Source organism: Lutjanus erythropterus, chromosome 19, assembly GCF_056507025.1.
Source record: "Lutjanus erythropterus isolate fLutEry1 chromosome 19, fLutEry1.hap2, whole genome shotgun sequence".
Lineage (NCBI taxonomy): Eukaryota > Metazoa > Chordata > Actinopteri > Lutjaniformes > Lutjanidae > Lutjanus > Lutjanus erythropterus.
Genome location: NC_139335.1, coordinates 1,476,502 through 1,502,860, shown reverse-complemented (window position 1 = coordinate 1,502,860; position 26,359 = coordinate 1,476,502). Strand labels below are relative to the sequence as shown.

General features: G+C 38.0%; 2 protein-coding genes across 6 annotated transcripts in view; one reads left to right on the top strand and one right to left on the bottom strand.

Moving 5' to 3' along the window:
* Positions 1 to 775: 775 nt before the first annotated feature.
* On the top strand, positions 776 to 18,407 carry LOC146308975 (uncharacterized). 5 transcript variants are annotated; one of them, XM_084745218.1, is made up of 13 exons: positions 776 to 1,504; positions 1,607 to 2,032; positions 12,308 to 12,417; positions 12,662 to 12,692; positions 13,395 to 13,417; positions 14,109 to 14,166; positions 15,363 to 15,424; positions 15,662 to 15,694; positions 16,744 to 16,795; positions 16,891 to 16,952; positions 17,513 to 17,584; positions 17,794 to 17,835; positions 18,184 to 18,407. In XM_084745218.1, the coding sequence occupies exons 3-13, from the start codon at positions 12,315 to 12,317 to the stop codon at positions 18,297 to 18,299; spliced, it is 654 nt and encodes a 217-aa protein (XP_084601344.1). In that variant the 5' UTR covers positions 776 to 1,504; positions 1,607 to 2,032; positions 12,308 to 12,314; the 3' UTR covers positions 18,300 to 18,407. The 5 variants fall into 5 exon arrangements, with proteins under 5 accessions (XP_084601344.1, XP_084601347.1, XP_084601345.1 ...); XM_084745221.1 differs by having other exon boundaries at positions 776 to 2,032; positions 16,747 to 16,795; positions 17,513 to 17,551; XM_084745219.1 differs by having other exon boundaries at positions 776 to 2,032; positions 16,747 to 16,795.
* A 3,239-nt stretch (positions 18,408 to 21,646) lies between these two features.
* Positions 21,647 to 26,359, bottom strand: part of atxn2l (ataxin 2-like) — a 33,119-nt gene continuing 28,406 nt past the window's right edge. Inside the window, 2 exon segments of the mRNA XM_084743642.1 lie at positions 21,647 to 21,870; positions 21,872 to 22,009. Of these exon segments, the coding sequence (XP_084599768.1) occupies positions 21,714 to 21,870; positions 21,872 to 22,009 (295 nt within the window). The 3' untranslated portion in view covers positions 21,647 to 21,713.

Sequence of the window (26,359 nt, the reverse complement as noted above, 5' to 3'; positions counted from 1 at the left end):
ATGTAAAATACGTAACAAGATGACAAAAGATGTAACAAGACGTAAACAATGTAATAGACTTTATAAGATGAAAGGACAAACAAAATGAAAAAAAACTATATTATAGCAATGTACAAAAAATGAAAATCCATAAAATGAAAACAGACAGAAAAAGATGAAAACAACGTACAAGATGTTACTAGATGAAAAATCCATGAGACAAAAACAACAAAATAGACATAAGATGAAAATGATATGACAGAAGTAAAAAGACAAAAACAACGTAAAAGACGAAAACAACAGTGAAGGAGACTTGATTGTAGGTGGGATTACTCTCGACATAATTTAATCTCAATATTTCAACTTTATTCTAGACACTGTGACAACGTTTACGATGCAAAAGACTTAACAAGACAAAAACAATGTTACAAGAAGTAAAAAGATGAAAATTATATAAAACAGACAAAATGTAGAAAGATGGAAAAAATGACGTAAAAGATTTAATACAACAATGGCTGTAAGAGATGTAAGAAGATGTAATAAGACCAAAATGATATAAAAGAAAAAGATGTAACAATGAAAATGATGTAAAAGATTTAACAGGATGACAACGATGTAAACAACGTAACAAGATGTAAAAAGATGAAAAATCCAAGCAATGAAAACATGAAAACAATGTAACAAGATAAAAATGAGGTAAACAACGTAACAACACAGAAAAAATGAAAACATGCAAAATGTAACAACATGAAAAAAGGCAAACATTGTAAAAAAAAATATAACATGATGGAAAAGATGGAAACGACATACAACATGTAACAAGATGAGAGCGATGTTAAAGACGTAACAAGGTGAAAGATGTAACCAGACAGAGAAGGTGAGCCGTACAGAAACAGTCAGTAGAAATGTCCTTCAGAGGACGACTTTTTACTTTTATACTCTGAGGACATTTCAGATCCTGAACTTTTTCACTTTTACTGCAGTAAACAAGTCGATTCAGTACTTCTACTGTTACCAGAGTCTTTTTTTTTTACACAAGTATCTGTACTTCTACTGGAGTAAATAATGTGTGGACTTGAGCCTCCTCCTTCATGGGGGGGTTTCTCTGCTCGTCTCTCCTTCCTCTCCTCTGCTGTGTTTTCTTCTTCTCTTGACAGAAGGAGACAAGAGGCTGAGCGAGGACAGGAGAGGAGTGAAGAGGTGGGGAGGAGGACTTCCTTTCCTCGGTGCGGTTTCCTGTTTGTAGGTGGGAGGATGTCGAGACGGTTGCAGCAGCGTTTTCACAGCGCTGCAGCTTTTTAACACCCGGCGACGCTCTGAGGTGTCACAGTCGCAGCTCCTGATTGGTTGGAGGTGTTTGTGTGAAACCTTTCTGATTGCTCTGAGCTGCTGCAGGCCCTCTCTGACAAGTTCCACCACCAGTTGCAGGTTTTGCAGTTGAGAGCGTCAGAAAAGAGGCCAGTTTGATCAACCCACACACACATCACCACCAACGGAGCCAGTTGGTTAGTGAGTCACCTGGTTGGTGAGTCAACCTCTGCAGCAGTTTGTCTCACGCTCTGCAAATCTAATCTAACGCTCAGAGTTCTGTGATCAATCAGGTGATTGTGAACTTCTGGACTTTCAGAGGCCCAAGTTTTTCCATCTCCTTGGACAAACGTGACCTGAGCCGATGGTCCATCGTCACCTTTCTCTGAGGAAAGTCTGAGGAGGACGCCACGAGATCAGAGGGCCTGTGGCGGGAGCTGAAACAAAACCCGGCATCCCAACTCAGAAGGTGATTGGGTGCAGCGATGAGAAAGAGGGAGGGAGGAAAGAGCTGAGTAGGCTTCTGAAGGCGCAGATCAGATCATCAGAGAGGAAAAGACAGAAAGAGAAAAGAAGGGGAAAGAGAAGAAGTCTTCAGACATGGCGGATGTTTGGTTACAATAGTCGCCTCATGTGGACCAGATACTGTGGCGGGACACGAGACCAGCCGCACGCCCCGAAACCTCAACGACCCTCTGTCCTCCACGTCGCCGTCCAGCTGTCTCTCGCTCGTCCTCAGGTGTAGGTGAGTTCTCCGTCTTTTTAGACTCTCAACTGTTGATTTTATGACCTCTGCGCGATGGAGGAACCTCAGTTTGTTCCCAGCATGCACCTGGAGGAGATGAGGCCGAACACTGAAGTGGACCTGTGCAGTTTTTACTTTCACCGTGAAAAAAAAAAAAGTTGCAAAAACTCATAATTTCAAATAAAGTTCTAGCTGAGCACAAATCCACTGAAACTTTTCAGATCAGTCAAATTACGAGACCAGTTTTTCTTTACATCCTTTTAAAATCTTTAGTTTACAAGGCAGGAATCATACGAATCGAAGTGATAAAAAATAAATAATCTCATGTAACTAAACATAGTATAAAGTTATATGAAATACTTGGTACCTTTGATTTAAAACAACATCGATTTCAGTAATATCTCGAGCAAATCTGACACGTAGCATGTTAAACTTCTTTTAGTGTTTTTTTAAAATGCATTTTTAACAGAAACTTTATTTAGGCGTTATGGCCTGATAAATAGGCCTAGGTGAAATAACAAAAAAAAATAGATTTTGTCATGTGTGGCCACATGTCTTGACGCAGCAAATTTTGTGTATCCAACTCTAACAAACAATCTGTAGGGTTTTTCTTAACGTACTAAATGTAGTGTTTAGTTATTGAGTTCATTCAGACTCTTTCTGAACTAAACCTTCTTTTGTTGAGATGATTTACTTTTCTTCTTTATATATACTTGAATCTTTGACTTTGACAAAAAAAAAAATGGATTTCAAATATTGTAAAGTAAATTCTTTAAAGTGAAAATGAATGATGGTTAATAATTTAATATTTTCAATTGCAAACATTTTATTTTGAAGCACACAAATCAGGTTCACAGCTCACTTTTTGAAATACAGAATATTTGGGGTTTCTAAAACTCAAAGATTCAAGTTCATCTGAAGTGGGAAAACTAACTCATCTGAGCAAAACATTGTAGGTCGGAAAAACTTCTTTTACTTTATTTGAAAACTTAACAGTTTGACTTAAACTCAAAGATTAAGTGAAGCCGTTGAAGCGCAGTGTTGAGGCCTGGTGAAGGAAGTGAAGCTCTGCTGTCGGTCAAATTCTCATCATTTAACTCTCCAAGGAAACAATAAGTGAGGAATCACAGCTTTCACAGCTGAAGAACAAGAGCAGAGCTGTTATTTACTGACAGGCTGTGAGGAACAACAACGAGCACCATCTTTTTTTGTGTGTGTGTTCAAAGCTCGAATTTGACCCAGAATATTCTGACCTCAGCGTGCATCCAGTGGGCTGCTACTGACATGAACGGAAGGAGGAAGTCATGTGTTTCTCTGAATAACTTCTGCTCTCTGATTCAACCAGGACATCGTTAAATGTCTCAAGTCATACTTGAAAAAGACAAGGTTAGAAAAATAAAAGAAATCATTTACATTCTGATATAGTTTGTAGGTGCTTCATAGGATTCTGTGCTGCTCTATCCCACGCAAATATTTTAAAAACGCCACCACGTACAGCAGGTTTCTGTTCATCTGAGCCTGATGTGATGGCAGCCAGTGGTTTAGACAATCAGCAAGAGACAGAACGACAAAAAGAACGTAACAAGATAAATGATGTAGCAAGACGAAAAAAACAAAGACAGAAGAAGAAGAAAGAAGAAAGTAGCTGTGATAGATTCTGTAGTTCCAGTTAATTCTACTACAGAGGGAAAATAGTTATGTTAGATTGTAAAGTAGTTCCGGTAGATTGTAAAGTAGTTCCGGTAGATTGTAAAGTAGGTCCAGTAGATTGTAAAGTAGTTCCGGTAGATTGTAAAGTAGTTCCGGTAGATTGTAAAGTAGGTCCAGTAGATTGTAAAGTAGTTCAGGTAAATTGTAAAGTAGTTCCAGTAGATTGTAAAGTAGTTCCAGTAGATTGTAAAGTAGTTCCGTTAGATTGTAAAGTAGTTCCGGTAGATTGTAAAGTTGTTCCGGTAGATTGTAAAGTAGTTCCAGTAGATTGTAAAGTAGTTCTGTTAGATTGTAAAGTAGTTCCAGTAGATTGTAAAGTAGGTCCAGTAGATTGTAAAGTAGTTCCGGTAGACTGTAAAGTAGTTCCGATAGTTTGTAAAGTAGTTCCAGTAGATTGTAAAGTAGTTCCGGTAGATTGTAAAGTAGTTCCGATTGTTTGTAAAGTAGCTCATCTCCCTCTTTCTCTCCCCTTGTTTCCTGTCATCTCTCCTCTTTTGACTCCTATAAAGGCGTCAAATGTTCTGTTAAAGGAACAGTTTGGGACATTTTGGAAAAGTGTATTTCTTGCTGAGAGTCGGATGTTTCAGGATGATACCTCTCCTCATGTCTGTACAACAGGCCACATCTTTTTTCTCCCAGGATGGGGAAGTCTTCACCTGCCCTACTCTGACTCTGATTGGTTGGTATTTGTTGCTTTTGCCGGTTTGGTCGGTTCAGTTTATACATGATGGACACACTTGTCAACCGTCCTGATTTTCCCAGGAGTCTTCAGTTTTTCTCTGCCCTCTCCCTGTTTTCTCCCAGGATCACAACTCTTTGTTTTTTCTCCTGATTTCTGACAATTTCCACTCGTTTTTTTCTTTTCATTATCATTCAGAGTCTGTGTCTGAAACCGAACAACATGATTCTAAAAGTCTACACACCAACACAGCTGCACCAAACCAGACTTCCTGAGAATCCCTGTTTTTAAAGGAAAGTTTTAAAAGAAAGGTGCATTTTGTAAATCTGCTGTGCAAATGTTTTTCAGGAACACTGAATACTTTATGCCAGAGATTTATGCAAGTTCATGTCAGAGGGGTGATATATTCTTTATTCTTTCCTGAGAATTTAAAGAAAAATTCAAAGAAACTAACTTAAAATGATGTTGCAGTGCACTTATTATTTTGTTATTTTCGTCAAGTCAGAAAATGCAATAAATAAAGTCTAAATAAATTTTTTTTGTTTTCAAAAACATCGGGGTAAGCCAATCTGAGACAGAATAGGGTGGGTCAGGACTTTACCATCCTATAAAAAACATACTGCACCCCTGAAACTCACTGATAAATACATAAATGATGCATGAAAACAACATTTCCATCTCACAGTTTTTTAGAACTTTTTTGTAAACATCAACAAAATGTGCAATATATAACACTGGCCTGTGGCCAACAAGTGAAGAAAGTAGGATCAGAATAAAAAGAGAAATTTGTAATATATTTACTATGATTTATCATAAAATGATCACAACATGTAATCAGAGATTAAGGAAACATGTTAAGCTGAATTTTTTCCTTTGAATGTCGTTTGAAATTTCTATTCCAGGTCGGATTAACTCCTTCAGTTTGCCGGTTTCCTCTTAATCAGAGTTCAAATTCATGCCGAATGTTCTCTGAATGAGTTAGTGTCTGTTTATGAGTCATAAGAAATCATTAATCAATCTTTTAGAAGGGGTCGAGGTTTAAAACGGTTAAATTGAGCAAAATGTGAATGGAGTTTGGCAGCAGTGAGACAGGAAGTCACTGAACTTTAACTCCGGTCTGTGTTTTCAGAGCAGTGGGCTTTTGTTTTCAGAATTATAAACAGCTGATCAACTGACAGTGGAGGACTCGTCCTCGCTTGTCAGTGTCAAAGTGTAATGTTGAGCTTGTCTTGCTCTCCTGCAGCCTGCCTGAGCTTCCTCTACTGTGGGGAGGAGGGGGCGACTTGCTTTAGCCATAGATTGTATATTAAATAAGATTATAACCTATTTAACGCACAGTCTGTGGCTCCAGTTTGCTTTTTTTGGACTGCGGTACTGTAACACTGTAACAACTGTAACAGCTGTACTGTGTTTACTTCAGATTGCTCCTTTAACATCAAAGTGAAACTGATGTGTTACATCAGAAAAACCCTACTTCCACTTCTGATGGTGATTAGGTCGTCATTTTTCATCATAAGGGCCAGAAATGAATCAATCAAGATGCCTGTAATGTTGAAATAACCAGTGTGAGGAGCTACAGTCAAATCACTTCAGACAAAATGACAAGAACCACTTTATCTCATAAAACATACAGATTTACTTTTTTAAAAGGTAAGTGTGCTAAAAATGTTACATGATATACAAAGGAATGTTCTATTAATATATATTATAATCTCTATAGCTTTATTTCCAGTTTATTTCCAGTGATCAGCTCCTCATTCAAACCTCTGCTGTGTGTTAATTTTCTCCAGGAGGACGTCAGTCTGTCTCCAATATTTTCTCTGTTTTCTCTTTGACATTTTTCTAAAATGTTTGTGTTTTCAGGCTGTCCTCAAATATATTAGTATTTAGAGAAAAGTTTGTGAAGTTAAAAAGAGGTTTTTTTTTTTCAGTGTGCAGGACTGTTTGTCGGAGCGTTTGTCTGCGACTTCCTGGAGTTGAGATGTTACCAGAAAATGAGCTCCAGGAAGCTGCCGAGTGTTTCAGAGCTGATAACACAAAGATAATCAAGTGTTCATGACTCGGTCTGCTGCTGCTCCACTAACCAAAGTCAAGTACTGTCACTGACTCCTGTACTTTACCTCGATTTCAAGTACTTAAACTTCACACCAGTATTTCCACTTTATGTTACTTAACCTTCTACTCTTCTAGTTTTTACTCCACTACATTTATCTGACAGCTGAAGTTACTTGTATCTTTAGAAATGAAGATTTTAGATATAATACGTGACACTCTTATAAAAAATGGTGCATTATTAAAGATTAACCACTCAACAGTTTATAAAGTAGGTAAACTTTTGCTTGTACTGACACAGAGGTACTTTTAATACAAGATAAAACAAACTTTATTGATCAAAATTCACTCATTACAGCAACTCAAGGATCAAAAGTACAGGTAGAAAAAGAGTGAGTTATTTTAAAAAGTACAAATAAAATATAAACTAAAATAAATGATGTTCTCATCATGTATTTCTCTGTATTACAGCAGACTTTTATGAAGAAAATATGTTGAAACGTGAATGAAAACGCAGTTTAAAACGCTGAAAAAAAGGAAGTACAGCAGCAACTGTTTGATAAAATCTTATTAACTTTATTATCTGTCTGTCCACATCTTTGACCTCTTTTAAACTTGTTTCTATTGGCTCACAGCCTTTAGTAAAATCAATTACACTTCACCAATGAGTCGAAGCCAGCTGCTTAAAGTTAGACAAAAAGTAAAAACAATATGTTCTTTATTAGATCCTTATTAGACGACACAGCTGTGCTGTAAACTACACTGTAAAAAAAAGTTGAAAAAAGAAAAAGAATTTCAAGGCAACTTGCTTCATCAGACTTTTGGGTTTTGAATCAAGTGAACATATTTTTTAAAACCCACAAACCAGGAAGTGTGCTGCACGGTAATGCACACAGCACATGCATAAACTTAAGTCATATATATAAAATTATATTATTGTATATTAAAATGATAAATCGGGTAAAATTTCAGCACTTATCAACAGGCCCGGTTCCAGAACAAAATGACTTCAGGTGCATCTGAAATTAGTGTGGCTGAAAAAAAAAACTTAATGTGTTTAAAGCAGGAAAGTCAGTGAATTAGTCTGCAGTGATTCTTACATCTGTCCACAGCTGCTTTATACTGAATCAAAAACGTCTCCTTCAGTTCACAAAATCCCTGCGGCACCTGAAGGCAGCAGGGCCAGAGCGTGGGACCACTCACTGTGTCAACCTTCGTTAAACTGCCTGAAAACAGCAGCAGGTCGCTGCAGGAGCTGTTGTTAACATGTTTGACTGACTGACAGCTGCTTTAGAGTGAAACCATTCAGACGTTCAAAAAAACAAGTGTCCTCTAAGGTTCCCTTCTAGTGGAGAAGACAGTGCAGAACCCTGAAGGCCACACTACATACTAGAAAATTATTTAGCCTCTACGTGTCTTTAAACTGTGTTGAAGTGATGCCACCACTGCTGGTCAGAGACCAGTTAATGATCACCACACCCGCTGATCCATATTCCTGTTTACACTTCATACAGCTGCACGTATGAAAACCAGACTCGGTGCACATGGACATGCAGTTTGTGCATTTATTGTTCAAACTCCAACTAAGACCTCAGAATAGCAAAGCATGTTTTCATCCTCATGGCCTCGTTGTTTGTGGTGAAAACCGAGACATTTTAGTTTTTTATAGATATCTGTCCAGACTTTGGACACCCAGCTTGAAACCAGGACGGTCCTGGTTACTTTCCTTCTTTAGATAAACTTGAATCTTTGAGATTTTAGAAAATATTAAATTATCTACCATTATTCACTTTAACTTCAACAAGTTTACTCTGCAGTTTTTGAAATACATTTTTTGGGGTGGTTTCTAAAACTGTAAAAGATTCCAGTTTATCTAAAGAAGAAAAGTAAATTATCTCAATAAAAGATCAGTAGTTGGCAAAACATTTTGAGTTTGGTCCAAAACTCAAAAGATCTATTGAAGTAGCCAAAGTGACAAAAAAAAAATTGAAAGTTTTCTAAACTTTTTGCTGCAGGATCCTGACATGAAACAGACGGGTCTTGAATTTTCCTGCTTATGATGTGGTTATTAACAAAAAAACAAACAAACTGATAATAAAAATTATGATAATAATAATATTTCCCATACTTAATGTGACACAAAATATGATATTAAAAATAATTTTATGGCTTTATTTCACTATAGTGACCTGCTCACTGTAAAAAATCAAATCAATAATTTAACACAAAATTTTAATTTTAAAATGATTTTATTGATTTAATGCTGATTTTATTGCTCCTCCAGAGTCTATCATCATTGTCCATTATACAGAAATAACAGAGTGCTGCAACTGACCAATCAGAATCAAGTATTTAACAAAACCAATAAATCTCTAATAAACAACATATCACATATAATTCATCACATCTCATTACTGCATCTTCGGGTGTTTGTTTAATGTCCAATAAAATTATTTCCAGTTTTTGTCCAATTAGATATTACAGCTGCTGATATTAGTGAACTGTAAACTAAAGTGTGACCATAAAACCTTTCAGGGAGTTTTGTGGGGAAAAAAAACACAAAATGAGGCCACGACTCAGAAGATGGCCGCCTGTCTCCCTGCAGCGTGTGTGTGAATCAGCATGAAGTTCACAGAGGGGAGGAGGGGAGGAGGGGAGGAGGAGAGGAGAGGTGGAGAGGAGAGGAGAGGAGAGGAGAGGAGAGGAGAGGAGAGGAGAGGAGAGGTGGAGAGGAGGAGAGGAGGAGGGGAGGAGAGGAGAGGAGAGGAGGAGGAGGAGGAGGAGGGGAGGGGAGGAGAGGAGGAGGGGAGGGGAGGAGAGGAGAGGAGAGGAGGAGGGGAGGAGGAGGAGGGGAGGAGGAGAGGAGGGGAGGAGGGGAGGGGAGAGGAGGAGGGGAGGAGGAGAGGAGGGGAGGGGAGGGGAGGAGGGGAGGAGGAGGGGAGGAAAGGAGAGGAGGAGGGGAGGAGAGGAGGAGAGGAGGAGGAGGAGGGGAGGAGGGGAGAGGAGGAGAGGAGGAGGAGGAGGAGGAGGGGAGGAGAGGAGGAGAGGAGGAGGGGAGGAAAGGAGAGGAGGGGAGGAGGAGAGGAGGGGAGAGGGGGAGAGGGGGAGAGGGGAGGAGAGGAGGAGGAGGAGAGGAGAGGAGGAGGGGAGAGGAGAGGAGGAGGAGGAGGGGAGGAGGAGAGGAGGAGGAGAGGGGAGGGGAGGAGAGGGAGAGGAGGAGGAGGAGGGGAGGAGAGGAGGAGGGGAGGGGAGGAGGGGAGGAGGAGGGGAGGAAAGGAGAGGAGGAGGGGAGGAGAGGAGGAGAGGAGGAGGAGGAGGGGAGGAGGGGAGGAGGGGAGAGGAGGAGAGGAGGAGGAGGAGAGGAGGAGAGGAGGAGGGGAGGAAAGGAGAGGAGGGGAGGAGGAGAGGAGGGGAGAGGGGGAGAGGGGAGGAGAGGAGGAGGAGGAGGGGAGAGGAGAGGAGGAGGAGGAGGGGAGGAGGAGAGGAGGAGGAGAGGGGAGGGGAGGAGGGGAGGAGAGGGAGAGGAGGAGAGGAGGAGGAGGAGGGGAGGAGAGGAGGAGAGGAGGAGGGGAGGAGAGGGAGAGGAGGGGAGGAGGAGAGGAGGAGGAGAGGGGAGGAGAGGAGGAGAGGGAGAGGAGGAGAGGAGGAGGAGGAGGGGAGGAGGAGAGGAGGAAGAGAGGGGAGGAGGGGAGGAGGAGGGGAGGAGAGGAGAGGAGGAGGAGGAGGGGAGGAGAGGAGAGGAGGAGGAGAGGAGAGGAGGAGGAGAGGAGAGGAGGAGGAGAGGGGGAGGAAGGGAGGAGAGGAGGGGAGGAGAGGAGGAGGGAATCTGTGTGGCAGCTTTCTGTACTGAGGGGGTGCAGGGACTTTCTGTGAGGTGTGTTTTCAGCATCTGGAGGCAGTTGATGGTTTCTGGTGGAGAGTTCAGGCTGACAGAGGAAAGAAAGATGAGCTGCAGCAGTCGGTCAGTCAGTCAGTCGGTCGGTCGGTCGGTCGGTCAGTCGGTTGGTTGGTTGGTCGAAGGCAGGCACATGTGAGATGGTTTTCCTTCCTGTGTGACGCACGTCTGTGATCAGGAAGAAGATCATCATCGTGTTCTTGTTCTGCTGCTTCAAATCAGCAGATAAAAAAATAGAAAATAGAGCAGGTTTGTTTTTTAGAACCTCCTCTGGTTCACTGACTGAAAACAGAAGATAAAATAAGGATGTAAAAACATTAATGGATTTATTTTATTTTATTTTTGCTTCAAATAACATGAGAACAATATTTTCAGTTTGTTTTGTGGTTTCTGTGGTAAAATACACTCAAACATTCAAGACCAGCAGTGGAAATAAATAATTACATAAAGGATGATAAGTAATTAATCATTCTTCCTGAAGGGCTGTGAACAATTTGTTGGTATAGAACCCTTTTTGGAAGAAAGGGTTTGTCAAGGGTTCCATAAAGAACTTTTTTCATCCAAAGAACCTTTTTTAAAAAGAAAGAATCAAAGTGGATGTTGAAATCCTCCTGGCTGGATTCTTGTTAGCATGCTTAGAAAGGTAACGGGGTTCTGGATAGAACCTCCAGAGAGGATTCTAGGTGGAACCATTGCACCATAACAGGGTTCTCTATAGAACTTGTCACAGGGGGTTCTGGGTGAAACCTTTTACAGATGGTTCTAGGTATAACCCTTTATGTTGGGTTCTATGCAGAACTAAAAAGCTCTAACAGGAACCAAAGATGGGGAGAAGCTGAAGCTGAAGAACCCTATATGGTTCTAGTTAAGACCTTTATTTTAAGGCTGTATGTAACGCTGTCAGAGAACATGTTTCTGTGGAAATAAAAGTTTGATTCATTATTTTCCCACAAATATACTTTGATTTTTTTAAATGTTCAAAATAAATCAAATCAAACAATAAATCTCCATAAATAAAAAACCTCAGAGTGTCGGTCCATCTCTCGCTGCTCTGACTTCCTGTCTGTGGCTCTCAGCTCCAAACTCATTGGTTCCTGCTCAAGATGTTAATCTGTGAAAAACAAAATCTCACAGATATTTTTTTTAAAGTAATTTCCTCAAACAGCCGCTCGCTGCAGTTTTTATTCAAACAAACGGGAGGAAATCGTGCACTTGTTGGGAACTTTTCAGTTTTCAGCGGCGGATTAACTCGAACTCGGTGCTGTAGTGATTGATCCAGTGTGACAGATTTATGGGTATTTATTGTCAGAATTTATTGTTTCGTGGCTTTGATGAATACTCAAATCTGATTGGTCGATTACAGCATTCAAAGGTTTGTTGTTTCTTAATAGCAGCAGCAGCTCATAACAAGGTTTTTAATTTTTCTTCCTCTTTGAGCTCCACAAGCGAGTGACATTTAGTCTCATTAGACTGGAGAGAAGGCTGAAAACTCTACAACCAAAAATCTCCAGAACTCTGCAGCTCACAGCAGAAACATCTGGATGGATCCATTTACAGCCTCTGGAGACCAGAGGACAAATATGTCATTTTGATTGTGGGGTGAACTGTCCCTTTAACATTAGCGAATCAGATTCATCGAATCATTCTGTGTTTTTGTAAGTATAGCTCTTATTCTGAAGTAGTTCCAGTAGATTCTGAACTAGATTCTGCTGCAGAAAACTATTACAATTTACTGGAACTACTTTCTGTCTGCAGTAGAATCTGCTGGAACTACTTTCTGTCTGCAGTAGAATCTTCTGCGTTAGAGTCTACTAGAACTTTTGTCTTTCAGTATTTGTTGGCAGAACATTTTTAACAAACAGTACATTTAAAAAGTGACGGGACAAAATCAGTCTGGACTGAACAAAGCCTCTGACGTGTCCTCTTGTGTCGTCCTCAGGTGAATCATGGAGCTCACCTGGCCCCTCTGGCTCATGGTGGCCGCCGTCTTCGTCTCCATGGTCCTGCTGGCCGTCACCTGCCTGCACTGCAGGGACAAAGGCCCTCTGGGTGAGACGATGAACACGTCTGTCTGTTCACATGTGGTTAACAGCTGCTGCTCTCACTATTAATGACCTGACCTCAGTATTACATCTTGTGGTTGAAACCAGACTCAGAACAACGCTGACACTCTTCTGTTGGTCACCGCTGACGCTCTGATTTCAGCTGTCAGCTGTTCACACGCCTCGTCTTCAATTATTTCAATTCCATTAAACTGAACCGCTCCTTTTTTTGTCCTGTTTCCTCCCGACAGTTTTCATCCCGCAAGTGAACACTTCAGAGGAGTAAGTTTTATTTTACAGAACAGTGACCTCCTGAGACCCAGAGGAAAAAAACACTTTCACATTTTTTATTTAACTGAGACGTAAGAAACAAATGATATTTACTCATGTTTTATGACATGATCCTTGTAGTGGACAATATACAAGCAGGCACGGGCAGTAATAGATTACATTTAATGGGATTACATAATCTGGATAAATAAAAATGTAGCTGTGTTACAGACACAAAAAGATGTAATCAGATTACAGACACATTAACAGAAAAAATTGAGATTTTTAGCAGGATTACAACTTTAAAATAAAGAATGATAATCAATCAATCAATCAATCAATAAATTACACACAACAAAGGAAGGAACAGCTGCACAAACTAGTAAACCCAACAACAAATACAGCTGCAGCCATTCATCTATTTTTAATCAACCATTTAATTAATCTGCATCTATTTTTGTAATTGATTGATCATTTTGGGTCGTTTTTAAATGAAAAACGTTTCTTCTATGTTCTCTCTCATTTGATGAATATTATAAACAAATACAAAACAAATGATCTCATCTGTCACACACTGTGTTGGAAATGTGGACAAACATGAATTTCTGGGTCTTAGGAGGATATTTCAGATTCAATCTCACCATTTTTCATGAAATGACGACTGAACGACGAGTAAAACAGTAAAACACTTTCTGTTTTCTTTCTTTCCATCAGATCATTCAGAGTCATCCATCCAAGTAAGACTCAAACTCCTGAAGTTTGTCAGTTTGTGTGTTTAAGACTCGTCTCGTCTCCTGATTGTCTGCGGAGGTCGTGATGAGACTTTACATGCGGCTCTTTATGGTTTTATTGAGAGGAAATCTGAAGGTCAAACTCACGGCCTCATGTTCCTCAGTGATAAACACTCGACCTCTGCAGGATGAGAGCTGCTCATCCAGCTGCTTTGCTCCTTCATCGCTGCCCTGAACCTTTCTGGGTGAAATTAACCGCTGTAAAATAATCAAATACATGAATTTTACAAATGCAAAGTGACTTTACAACAATAACCAGAATACTCTGGTTATTGTTGTAAAGTCACTTCTTTTGTTTTTGCACCACTAAAAATAATAAAACAAATATACAAGTAAACAGCTGCTCTAATTTGACTGGCGGTTAATATAAATTTTGCTGGTTTAAATGTATAAAATAAGAAAACCGTGTCGCTGTTCGGCTGTCAGGAGCCCAAATCCTCCGACCAATCAGGTGAGCAGTTATGTTTGTATTCAGTATTATAGACACCAGTATATAGTCTGATCCCAAACTGTGTCTGACCTCCTTCTTAAAATTAAATTTAAAAAACACTTGCTTTAGGGAAGTGTGAACTAATGATGCTGCTGCTGCTGATGATGATGATGATGAAGGCGACTTTCTCTCTGTGTTGAATTACAGCTCAGCCGACCATTAATCAGAACTCCATCCACCCTTCATCCCACCTGCTGTCACCTTTGTGAGTTACTTTTTTATTTTTATCTATATATATTTTCATATTTTGGGGCTTTTTATGGCTTTAATTTCCAGGAGAGCTGAAGATAGAAAAGAAAGAAAGAGGGGGAGGAGGAGTCGTACATGTCGTATGATTACAGTTACTTTTATATCAGGTCATAATGACAGACTGAAGTGCTGCACAGTTCAGGTTGGCCTGTCCAACAGCTGGCAGGTAAACACACCAGATCCAGGAAGTCTTACTTCAGTTGTGAAGACAACCACAGGAAAAACACTAAGGCGAAACTGCGCTACAAATTTATTCTTCAAGCAAATTAAATGAAATTTATAATGTAATTTCACCAGAAGACGGAGGGTCGTAAAGTTTTTTTTTCCCGTGTGTGAGTAAGACTTCCTGGATTTCATCGTTTTTTACTTTTATACACTAAACACATCTGTCACGACTACACGGCTGACTGTAGACGGTACATTCATATTAACTAATAAGATGAAATTAATCCCAGACCTTTGTTTGGTTTTACAGTTTTTATTTGACTGTTCTCCAGAGAACGTTCAGCAGCTTCGCCCTCGTCTCTGACTCGACTCAGTTTGATCTCTAAGATCTAAGTAGATTTATTCTGCCGGTGTTCTGATGATTTATGCTGCCTTGTTGAAAAATTCTGCTATAACAAAAACCATTTGCAGAGTAGCTCTAACCCTATAACAATGACAAATATAATAATTATAATTATTTTTAGGGCCCATGAAATAAAAAAAATAATAAATAAATACTTGAAGTGACTGTTTTATGACTGTTTATTGTATTGTCTTAATTAGTGTGAGTTTTATTCAGTTATTTACAGGGTGTGTCTTTTTAAATGTCTACAATATATTTGACCACTGAGACAAATTTAAGATTTCATTTAAGACAACCAAGTTTTCTTTAAGATCTCACTGTGATCTCAAGAGCTGATTATTTATGTCAAGTTTCAAATCAGTGCAAGAAGTGAAGAAAGAACATTTTAAGATCTTAAACTGGGCTCAGAGGAGGCCGTTTCTCAACAGCCGACTTTATTTTTTTAAACTGAGCTCATTTATGTTGAAGAGACACAGGATCTTATTTTGATTCCTGTCCTTCTTCTCTTGTGTTTGGACAGAAAATTTTCCTCTCAGGTTTAACTGTTAACTGATCAGTTGTTGTTGTTTTTTTTTCACACTCAGCTCACCTTCAGCTGATCCTGGAACTCAACGGAGACAAAGATCCTTCACTCCAACAGAAACTGGTGAGATCCTCCTTTTCTTTACAGACCTGATGATGTGTTGTTGTCTTCTTCAGACTGTCGTTCATATTTGTTTAGTCATGATTTAGTCAGGAATTTATATTTATTCATTGTTACATATGTAAAAAATGTATATTGCAGTTTCCTAACATTAATGTGTTCGTGTTTTTACACTTTGATGTGTTATTGTCACACTCAGTCTCTAAAACATCTCAACAATGAGACTTTTTCTTCCAACAGAGAGTAATCCAAGTTATGAGAATCCAGCTGATGGTAAGATTGTTTTTCTTTTAACTGCAGCAGGTTTAACTTCTCTAACAGACTGTGATCATATTAAAAGTTCTTCTGTAACGTACAAACGTTAAGACAGTCCAGCAGTCCTTGTTCAGTGTTAGTCCCTGTTAATATTAGTTCCCAAAAAAGTTGTGACCATTTAAAATGATATAAACTGACCTGACAACACATCACCGCAGGTTACATCTTGACTTGGGATTTACTGGCCTCAACTTGGAACTTGTTGGATTTGTTTGCCTTGATGTGGACACTGTTTGTCTTGACATGAGAGTTTTTGTCATAGATCTTGGACTTGGGGCTTGTTGGCCTCAATTTGGGACTTGTTTTTCTTGACTTTACTTGGGTCTTGGTCTCAGTCTTGGACTTGTTGGTCTTGACTTCTGGACATGGGACTTGCTGACATTGATTTGAGACTTTGTTGGCCTCAGTTTGGACTTGTTTGTCTTGACATGGGACTTTTTGGCTTTATCTTGGGCCTTGTTGACTGTGACTTGGGGCTTACTGGTGTTGACTTGGGACTTGATTGCCAAAATGTAGGTCCTACTGGCCTAAACCTTGGACTTTAATTGCCCTGATTCGCGAGTTGTTGACCTTGACTTGGGACTTATTAGCCCCCCGCCCTGAGACTTGATGGACTTTGCTTTGGACTTGTTGTCCTTGAAATGGGGCTTGCTGGACTTGACTTGGGACTTAATTGGCAAGACTTTAAACCAGTTGGTCTAAAAACTTGTTGAACTTGACTTCAGACGTGTTGGGCTGGACATGGGACTTGTTGGTTTTGACTGGGGACTTGATTGCCAGGAATTAAAATGCATTGGTCTTGGAACTCGTTGGCCTCGACTTGAACTTATTGGACTTGTGACTTGGATAAGGATGATTGTTGTCCCAACTAAACTGTGGTGTCAGTGTGGAGGAAGAGACAAACTAAACAGAAATGATACCTCTGCCTCTTACATTTCACTGTGACATCACAGTGACATCACAGTGATGTCACTGTTTTAGCTGAGCTGACGTGTTGCTGTTTTCAGCAGGACCCGACTACATAAACGCTGAGAGCGACGCAGAGGACACTGGATACATGTAGGTGTCTCCTTCACTTCACGGCGTCTGTTCACGTCTTCACGGCTGAAGCGGTAAATCTGATCTGATCGTCTCTTCTTCTTTGGTTTCTGCAGAATCGTGCTGCCCGAAGGCGAAGCTCCCGCGACCGATCAGAGGCGATCCTCCGTTAGTTCAGGTACAGTTTGACACATTTTCATTCAGCAGCTTTTGGGTCCAGCTGCTTCCAGTTTATGACCTTTTTATTTCATCGTCTGTTTAACTGATGGAGGCGAAGCATCAGTGTTTTGATTAATCGATCTTAAAGACTTTGAACGTAAAGTTTGATCAATCAACAATCAGGTAAAGATCTGAAATATGGCGGCCTCCACATTTTAAATATGTGGACTTTGACTTGTAAAGCTGTCAAAGAATATGTAAAGTGTTGCTGTGGACATGAAGCTCTGAGTGAGGAAAAATGCATTTATTACTGTTTGGTGTGCAAAGTTTTTTGTGTTTTTAAAAAATTGCAATTAATTGATTTATTAGTCATTATTTTAGTCAATGGTTAATTAAGGAAAATACCTATATTTTGCAATTTTTTATTTTTATTTTTATTTTATATTTTGCTGTCCATTGTCTTGTCTCATCCTATCTTATCTTGCCTGTCTTGTTTTGTCTTCTGAGTTGATCTGAGGACGAGTTTGTCTCTGTCGTCTTTCCCATGTGAACTGATCAGCTGTTTGTTTGGTTCTGCAGACGCTCTACATGATTACGAAAACGTTCCGAGTGAGAAAGGTGAGGAGAACACAGGCTCAGCCTGCTCTGAAGGTAACTTTTTCTTCTCTAATCCAATAAAAATCCACCTCTTCATAGATTTTTAACTGAATTTCTCTTAGTGGGACATTAATGGAGCGTTGTGTTTTTTATTTAGTCTAGACTGATGTCACAGCGTTTCATTTGTTCATGTGACACTCAGACAGCTGTCAATGAACTCTCATCACCATGGTAACCATGTGTTCCTCCTCTTGTCTCCTCAGACGACAGAGAATACCTGAATGTGGATCCGCTGCACTTTCAAAGTGAGTCACATTTTTATTTTCAAATCTTTAGTCACCAAATCTTCTGAAACATGTTGCAGGCATCAAATCCAGAATGAGTGAATACTGATAAAAAACAATAAAGTTTAAATATTAAATATCTTGTTGTGCTGTATTCAGCTGAATGTAGGTTGAAAAGAATTTGTAGATGAATGCATCCTGTTTTTATTTACATTTTAGACAACTTCCAAACTTTCTCAGATGTGAGTTGTGTAAATAACCTATAAATTCAGCATATTAGATGATTCCTTGGTGACCTCACCTTCATCAGGACACATGAAATCTGAATTTTGGATTCATTCTGATGTTTAACTTCATGTTTCTCATCAGGATCGACACCAGGATTGTCAGGTCAAAGCGACAGCGATGATGATGAAGACGACGACGATGACGACGACGATGAGGGGAACTACGTCAATGTGAACGGAGTGCCAAAGACTGACTGAATGACCACTGCCGTCTTCATCTGTCTTCCTCCACCTTTAACTCCTGACAGCGTTTATTTAAAAAGAGCTGAGCGACTGAGAAAAAAATAAACTGAGGATGAAGAACGACTCGGAGAACAGAAAGGTTTCTGAAGGTTCGGCTGAGGGAACGTGTCTCTTACACCTGATTTCTGATCTGTGAGGTAAAACAGTGAGAAGTTTCAGTTTGATCCGAGCTTCTTAAAGAGACAGAAACACGTTCACACTGTTTTCATCAGATTTAAAAAGCCACGTTTACATCTGGTTCTGTTTGAGAAAATCTGTGCACACGAGCCTGATGTTCACTCACACAGACAGATGTGAACACATCTGTGAACACATCTGTCTGCTGCACCACTCTGTGGAAGAAAAAACTAACAATTTCACCAAATATTTACATTAGTAAATAATTTAAAATGACATTGATGTAATGATTTGAGCAGTTGAAAGCTGCCCTCACCCTGAACCCTGTGACCTTAAAGGGTAACTTCAATATTTTATAACCTGGACCGTACTTTCACATGTTTTTGACAGTCTGTGTGATTGGTCCAGAGTTGAGGGAGAACATGAACAGGAAATGCAAACTGCGTCCAATAAAAGTTTGTTTTTTCTGCTGACAGGCTCAGATTGTTGACAACATGATCGAAATGATCCCTGCAGAGACAGAGCTTTTCATTAAAGAGGAAAATCCTCTTTGTTTAACCAGAAACAGCTGTTTTATCGCTCTCACCTCACTGACCAGACTCCCTTTGCAAAACTGTGATTTCCAAAGACAACTGCTTGACTTGATGACGACAGATGACTCGAAAAGACTCGACTTCTTGGAAATAAATATTTGCATTTTCTAGGCAGACCTGCAGAGGCCAAAGCACGAGGCAGCTGTCATGAAGGAGATGTCTCAAAAAATGATCGAATTTAAAATTCAGTGCCACAAAATGTCAAATATCAGTAAGATTTAAAAGATGTAAGCAGGCAGCAACAGTTGGAAATCAAACTTTTCATGACTGCTGTCTTTTAGGGCGGCAACTAATGAATATTTTCATTGTTGACTAACCGGTCGATTATTCTCTTGATTAATCGAGTTGTTTGGTCCATAAAAGAGTCCAAGATGACGTCCTCAAATGTCCTCCAAGTGTCCCTCCAAAGATCAATAATTCATTACACTGTAAAAACAAATGCTCACATTAACTAACTCTAATAAATAGCAAAAACTTAAGTTTTACTGAACATGAAATAATTGTTTTTTATTCTTAAAATTAATCAGTTCTGTCCTGCAAAACAAAAAAAGTTGAAAAAACTTGAAGTCGGATTTTTGAGTTCTGAGTCAAACTCAAATTCTTTCAAAGTTTTGAAATAAACTAAAAAATCTGAATCTTGTGAGTTTTAGAAACCACCCAAAATATCAGATTTAAATAATAGTTCAGAGTAAAATATAAACCTGCTTTGTCTTTATTTGGGTGCTTGAAATTTTAAAGTGACCAATATAACATTATTAGTTGGTAAAACTTTTTTTTCTAAGTTGAATTGGGCTCAAAACTCAAATCTATTGAATTAAGCTGCCTTGACATTTTATGTTTTCTGAACCTTTTGTTCTTTACAGTGTGTTAACTTGTTGCTGAGAGAGGTGAGAATGAAAATTCTGCATTGAATTTACTGAAAATGTTTCAGTTGGTTTCATTAAATATTTTAATTTAACTGTAATCAAATATTTAAGCTCTGATAACCTCCAACTTTCGAGTTTAGCAACTCAAAAAAATTATGGCAACCGACTACCCAAATTTTTAATAATAATAATTGATCAGTTGTCGCAGCTCTGCTGTCTTTTAACTGATATAGATTTCAGAAACTGTGATGGATCTCTAGAATTCTGTTTGACCTGATCTGTGACTTGCTCATGTCTCACCTGGGATTTGCTTGAGACTTGAAGATTAAGACTTGTGACTCGCACATGTGTGATTTATTCCCACCTGTGACTGACACTCACAGGACGACATTTTGGAAAGGATCCGTACAGACACAGACTTTCCTGATGAGGAGCTGAAGCCGTTAAATCACTCACTTCAGAACCACCAGACTCCTTTAATGTAAGAAGTTTACCTCAGAGCTCAAGAGTTTCAGGTGCGCTGCCTCGATCGGTTTGTTTATTTGTGTTATTGTGTGTATTTGGTGTTTTAAAGGGTTAGTTCAGTGAACTTTCTGCAAGATAAAATGTATGTTTTTGTAAATGGAGTCTGGTGGCTTTGAGGAGAGCTATAAATCATCTCTTTCTGGTTAAAGAAAAAGCTCCATCTGCAGAGAGTTTACAGATGTGCTAGCAGCTCTGTGAGGTTCTAACTTGACATGGAGTTATCAAGGTTTATTTCCATCAAACAGCTGTCAAGATCTTTCCATCCCTCACGCAAAAATGAAGTGAATCTATCCTTTAATATGACTGGAAAGTAGAAATAAATAACATTTGTACTGCACAAATTTAGGTTTACGTTTTGAGACTTTGTCCAAATCTTTCTTAGACTAAAGAAATCGTCTTTTGTTAGTTGAAATTTTATTTGAAATTTCTAAAGATGATTAAAACAGACAGATTGAACCCGTAACAGGGGGAACACTAAATTAAACTCCATAATAATCAATAAAAACAGCTGTCAGCAGGTCAGCAGTGAAAATCCCACGGTCACATCTCCCGTCAGTCTTTACCCATCAGTCCGTCTCTCCTCTGTAGTTTTTTTTAAAGTACTTGTAGTTTTTGGTAATTTTTCAGACCATCTGTTCACGTGTTTATCGGTTAACCCTTTCCTCCCCAGCACCTGTCTGACCCGTCTACGACAGGTGTGGACGGTGTTCGAGCTTTACTTTGATTTTACTGACACCTCCTGAGAATGTCTTTTTTTTTTTTTTTTTTACAGTGTATTTATGTGTTGTTACCATGGTTACTGTTGTCTCTGGATCTTTAATCCAAATGTGTGAACTAGAAATGTTTTTTATAAGTAACTACAGTTCAATTAAACTTTATTAACAAAACTTTTAACTCCACTAGATTTCATTCTTTACTTTTACTGATGTGTTACCAAAGTGTCAAACTGTTGAGATGATTAGGTCACATCAGGAGCTGCAATGATTAATCAATTATTATATTAACTGCCAAGTATTTTGATAATTGATTAATTGGTTTGAGTAATTTTGCGAAAAGTCAAGATTCCATCTTTGAAAATGCAAATATTTTCTGGTCTCATCCGGTTTGTGTGTTTGCATAAAAAACAACGTAAAGTGAATTGAAAACTTTTTTAAAATGTTTTTATTATTAATGAACTGGTTTCGTCTGTAAAAGGACAGAGGTGGGACGGGGGAGAAAAACCTGTTTCCACAGTTTTCAGTCCAAAAAGTTTCCACCAGTTTCTGTCTTCAGTCCAGCTTCACGTCGATGTGTGAAAACAGTTTGTATTTACACTTAAAATCCAGAAACGTCCCCCGTGAGACACTTCTGTCTAAAAGACGTGGGTAAAAACAGGGACGTGTTAATGTGGTATCAGGAGGTGGGAATGTTACAAGTTGTTTGGGAGGTCTTCGTCGCACGGTGACGCTCGTCTTCCTCGCTCCTGAATCCAGCTGTGACGAGCGGGATGGGGGATGGGGGGGGTTTCAGTTTGCAGACGGGTGGAAGGACAGCTGCTGTGAAGGGTGAGGCTGAACCTGAACAGCTGGAAGACAAAAAAACACACAAAAATATTTGTTAAAAGCAATTTATCCACATTTTAAATTCCATCCAACTACTTATCCCTCAGAGAATCATGGGAGGAAGCCAATTCCAACTTTCTTTCCTTGATTTCTTCTAAGCCCTTGATTCTCAAACTGTGGTACGTGTCCCTCTGGTGGTACACAGAAGAATGGCAGAAATCGAATTTTTAAATGAAATATATACATTAAAAAAACAGAACATCAAAATACTACAAAATTTCAAATGAAAACATGAGATCACTGAAATGAAATTTAAAATCATTGTTGTTTTTCCTGTATTGTTGTTTGAATATCAGCCTGTGATGTAGTGATGATGATGCACGTCATGATTACTACTAGTTAACAGCGAAAACTGAGTTGGCAACTTCTCTACCTGTCTGCCTACATACATACATACAGACATACATACATACATACATACATGGATACATACATACATACATACATACATACATACATACCTACATACATACCTATATACATACATACATACATACATACATACATGCGTACCTGCATGCATACATACATATCTACATGCATACATACATACATACATACATACCTACATACATACATACATACATACATATCTACATGCATACATACCTACAGACATACATACCTACATACATACATAGCTATATACATAAATACCTACATACATACATACATACATACATACATACATACATACATACATACGTACATACCTACATACATACATACCTACGTACATACATACCTACACACATACGTACATACATACATACATACGTACATACGTACATACATACATACATACGTACATACGTACATACATACATACATACATACTTACATATATACCTACATACATACATACATACATGCCTACATACGTACATACATACCTACATGCATACATACCTACAGACATACATACCTACATACATACCTACCTACATACATACCTACATGCATACATACATACCTACATACATACATACATTCATACACATTTACATATATACCTACATACATACATACGTACCTACATACATACATAGATGCAGGGCTACAAACATACATACATTCCTACCTACATACATACCTACGTACATACATACCTACATACAAACATACATACATACATACATACAAAACTACATACATAGATACATACATACTTACATATATACCTACATACATACGTACCTACATACATACCTACATACATATATACCGACCTACATACCTACCTACATACACACATACATATCTACATGCATACATACCTACATACATACATACCTACATTCATACATACATAAATATACGTACCTACATACATACAAACATACATACATGCGTACCTACAAACACACATACATTCCTACCTACATACATACCTACGTACATACATACCTGCATACAAACATACATACATACATACCTACATACATGCATGCATGCATACATACATACGTACATACCAACATATATACATACCTACCTACATGCATACATATGCACATACAAACATACCTACATACATATGTACATAAATACATACATACCTACATACATACGTACTTACATACATACCTACATACATACATACATACCTACATACATACGTATTTACATACATACCTACATGCATACCTACATACATACATACATACCTACTTACATACATACATACCAACATACATACATACATACCGACATACATACATACATACCTACCTACATGCCTACATACATATATACATACATACCTACATACATACATACATACGTACTTGAATACATACATACCTACATACATACCTACATACCTACATACATATGTACTTACATACGCACATACATACATACCTACATACATACATACATACCTATATATATACATACATACCTATATACATACATACCTACATACATACATACCTACATACATACATACCTACATACATACCTATATACATACATACCTACATACATACATACCTACATACATACATACATACATACATACATACCTATATACATACATACCTACATACACACACACATACATACCTACCTATATACATACATACCTACATACATACATAAATATGTACTTACATACGCACATACATACATACCTACATACATACACACCTACCTATATACATACATACCTACATACATACATACATACATACATATGTACTTACATACGCACATACATACATACCAACATACATACGTACATACATACATACCTACATACATACGTACTTACATACATACCTACATACATACATACCTACATACATTCATACCTACATACATATGTACATACATACATACCTACATACGTACTTATATACATACCTACATACATACATACCTACATACATTCATACCTACATACATACGTACATACATACCTACATACATACCTACATACATACCTACATACATACATACCTACATACATGCATGCATGCATACATACATACGTACATACCTACATATATACATACCTACCTACATGCATACATATGCACATACAAACATACCTACATACATATGTACATAAATACATACATACCTACATACATACGTACTTACATACATACCTACATACATACATACATACCTACATACATACGTATTTACATACATACCTACATGCATACCTACATACATACATACATACCTACTTACATACATACATACCAACATACATACATACATACCGACATACATACATACATACCTACCTACATGCCTACATACATACATACATGCCTACATACATATATACATACATACCTACATACATACATACATACATACGTACTTGCATACATACATGCCTACATACATACCTACATACCTACATACATATGTACTTACATACGCACATACATACATACCTACATACATACATACATACCTATATATATACATACATACCTATATACATACATACCTACATACATACATACCTACATACATACCTATATACATACATACCTACATACCTACATACATACATACATACATACATACATACCTATATACATACATACCTACATACACACACACATACATACCTACATACCTACCTATATACATACATACCTACATACATACATACATATGTACTTACATACGCACATACATACATACCTACATACATACACACCTACCTATATACATACATACCTACATACATACATACATACATACATATGTACTTACATACGCACATACATACATACCAACATACATACGTACATACATACATACCTACATACATACATACCTACATACATTCATACCTACATACATATGTACATACATACATACCTACATACATACTTATATACATACCTACATACATACATACCTACATACATTCATACCTACATACATACGTACATACATACCTACATACATACCTACATACATACATACCTACATACAAACATACCTATATACATACATACATACATACCTACATACATACATACCTACATACATACGTACTTACATACATACCTACATACATACATACCTACATACCTACATACATTCATACCTACATATATACGTACTTACATATATACATACATACATACATACCTACATACAAACATACCTATATATATACGTACATACATACCTACATACCTACATACATACGTACTTACATACATACGTACATACATACATACCTACATACAAACATACCTATATACATACGTACATACATACCTACATACATACATACCTACATACATACGTACTTACATACATACCTACATACCTACATACATTCATACCTACATACATACGTACTTACATATATACATACATACATACCTACATACAAACATACCTATATACATATGTACATACATACATACATACCTACATACATATGTACTTACATACATACATACCTACATACATATGTACTTACATACATACATACCTACATACATACGTACTTACATACATACCTACCTACATACATACATACCTACATACATACATACCTACCTACATACATACATACATACATACAGTATGTATGTAGGTAGGTATGTATGTAGGTATGTACGTATGTATGTATGTATGTATGTATGTATGTAAGCACGTATGTATGTAGGTATGTATGTATGTAAGTACGTATGTATGTAGGTATGAATGTATGTAGGTATGTATGTAAGTACGTATGTATGTAGGTATGTATGTAAGTACGTATGTATGTAGGTATGTATGTATGTATGTATGTATGTATGTATGTACGTATGTATGTAGGTATG

Excerpts from the sequence above, each read along its gene's own strand:
- LOC146308975 (XM_084745218.1), top strand. The coding sequence starts at position 12,315 with ATGGAGCTCACCTGGCCCCTCTGGCTCATGGTGGCCGCCGTCTTCGTC. Across the intron at positions 12,693-13,394 it reads CAAGTGAACACTTCAGAGGA|ATCATTCAGAGTCATCCATC; the intron begins GTAAGTTTTATT and ends TCTTTCCATCAG. Across the intron at positions 16,953-17,512 it reads GCGATCCTCCGTTAGTTCAG|ACGCTCTACATGATTACGAA; the intron begins GTACAGTTTGAC and ends TTGGTTCTGCAG.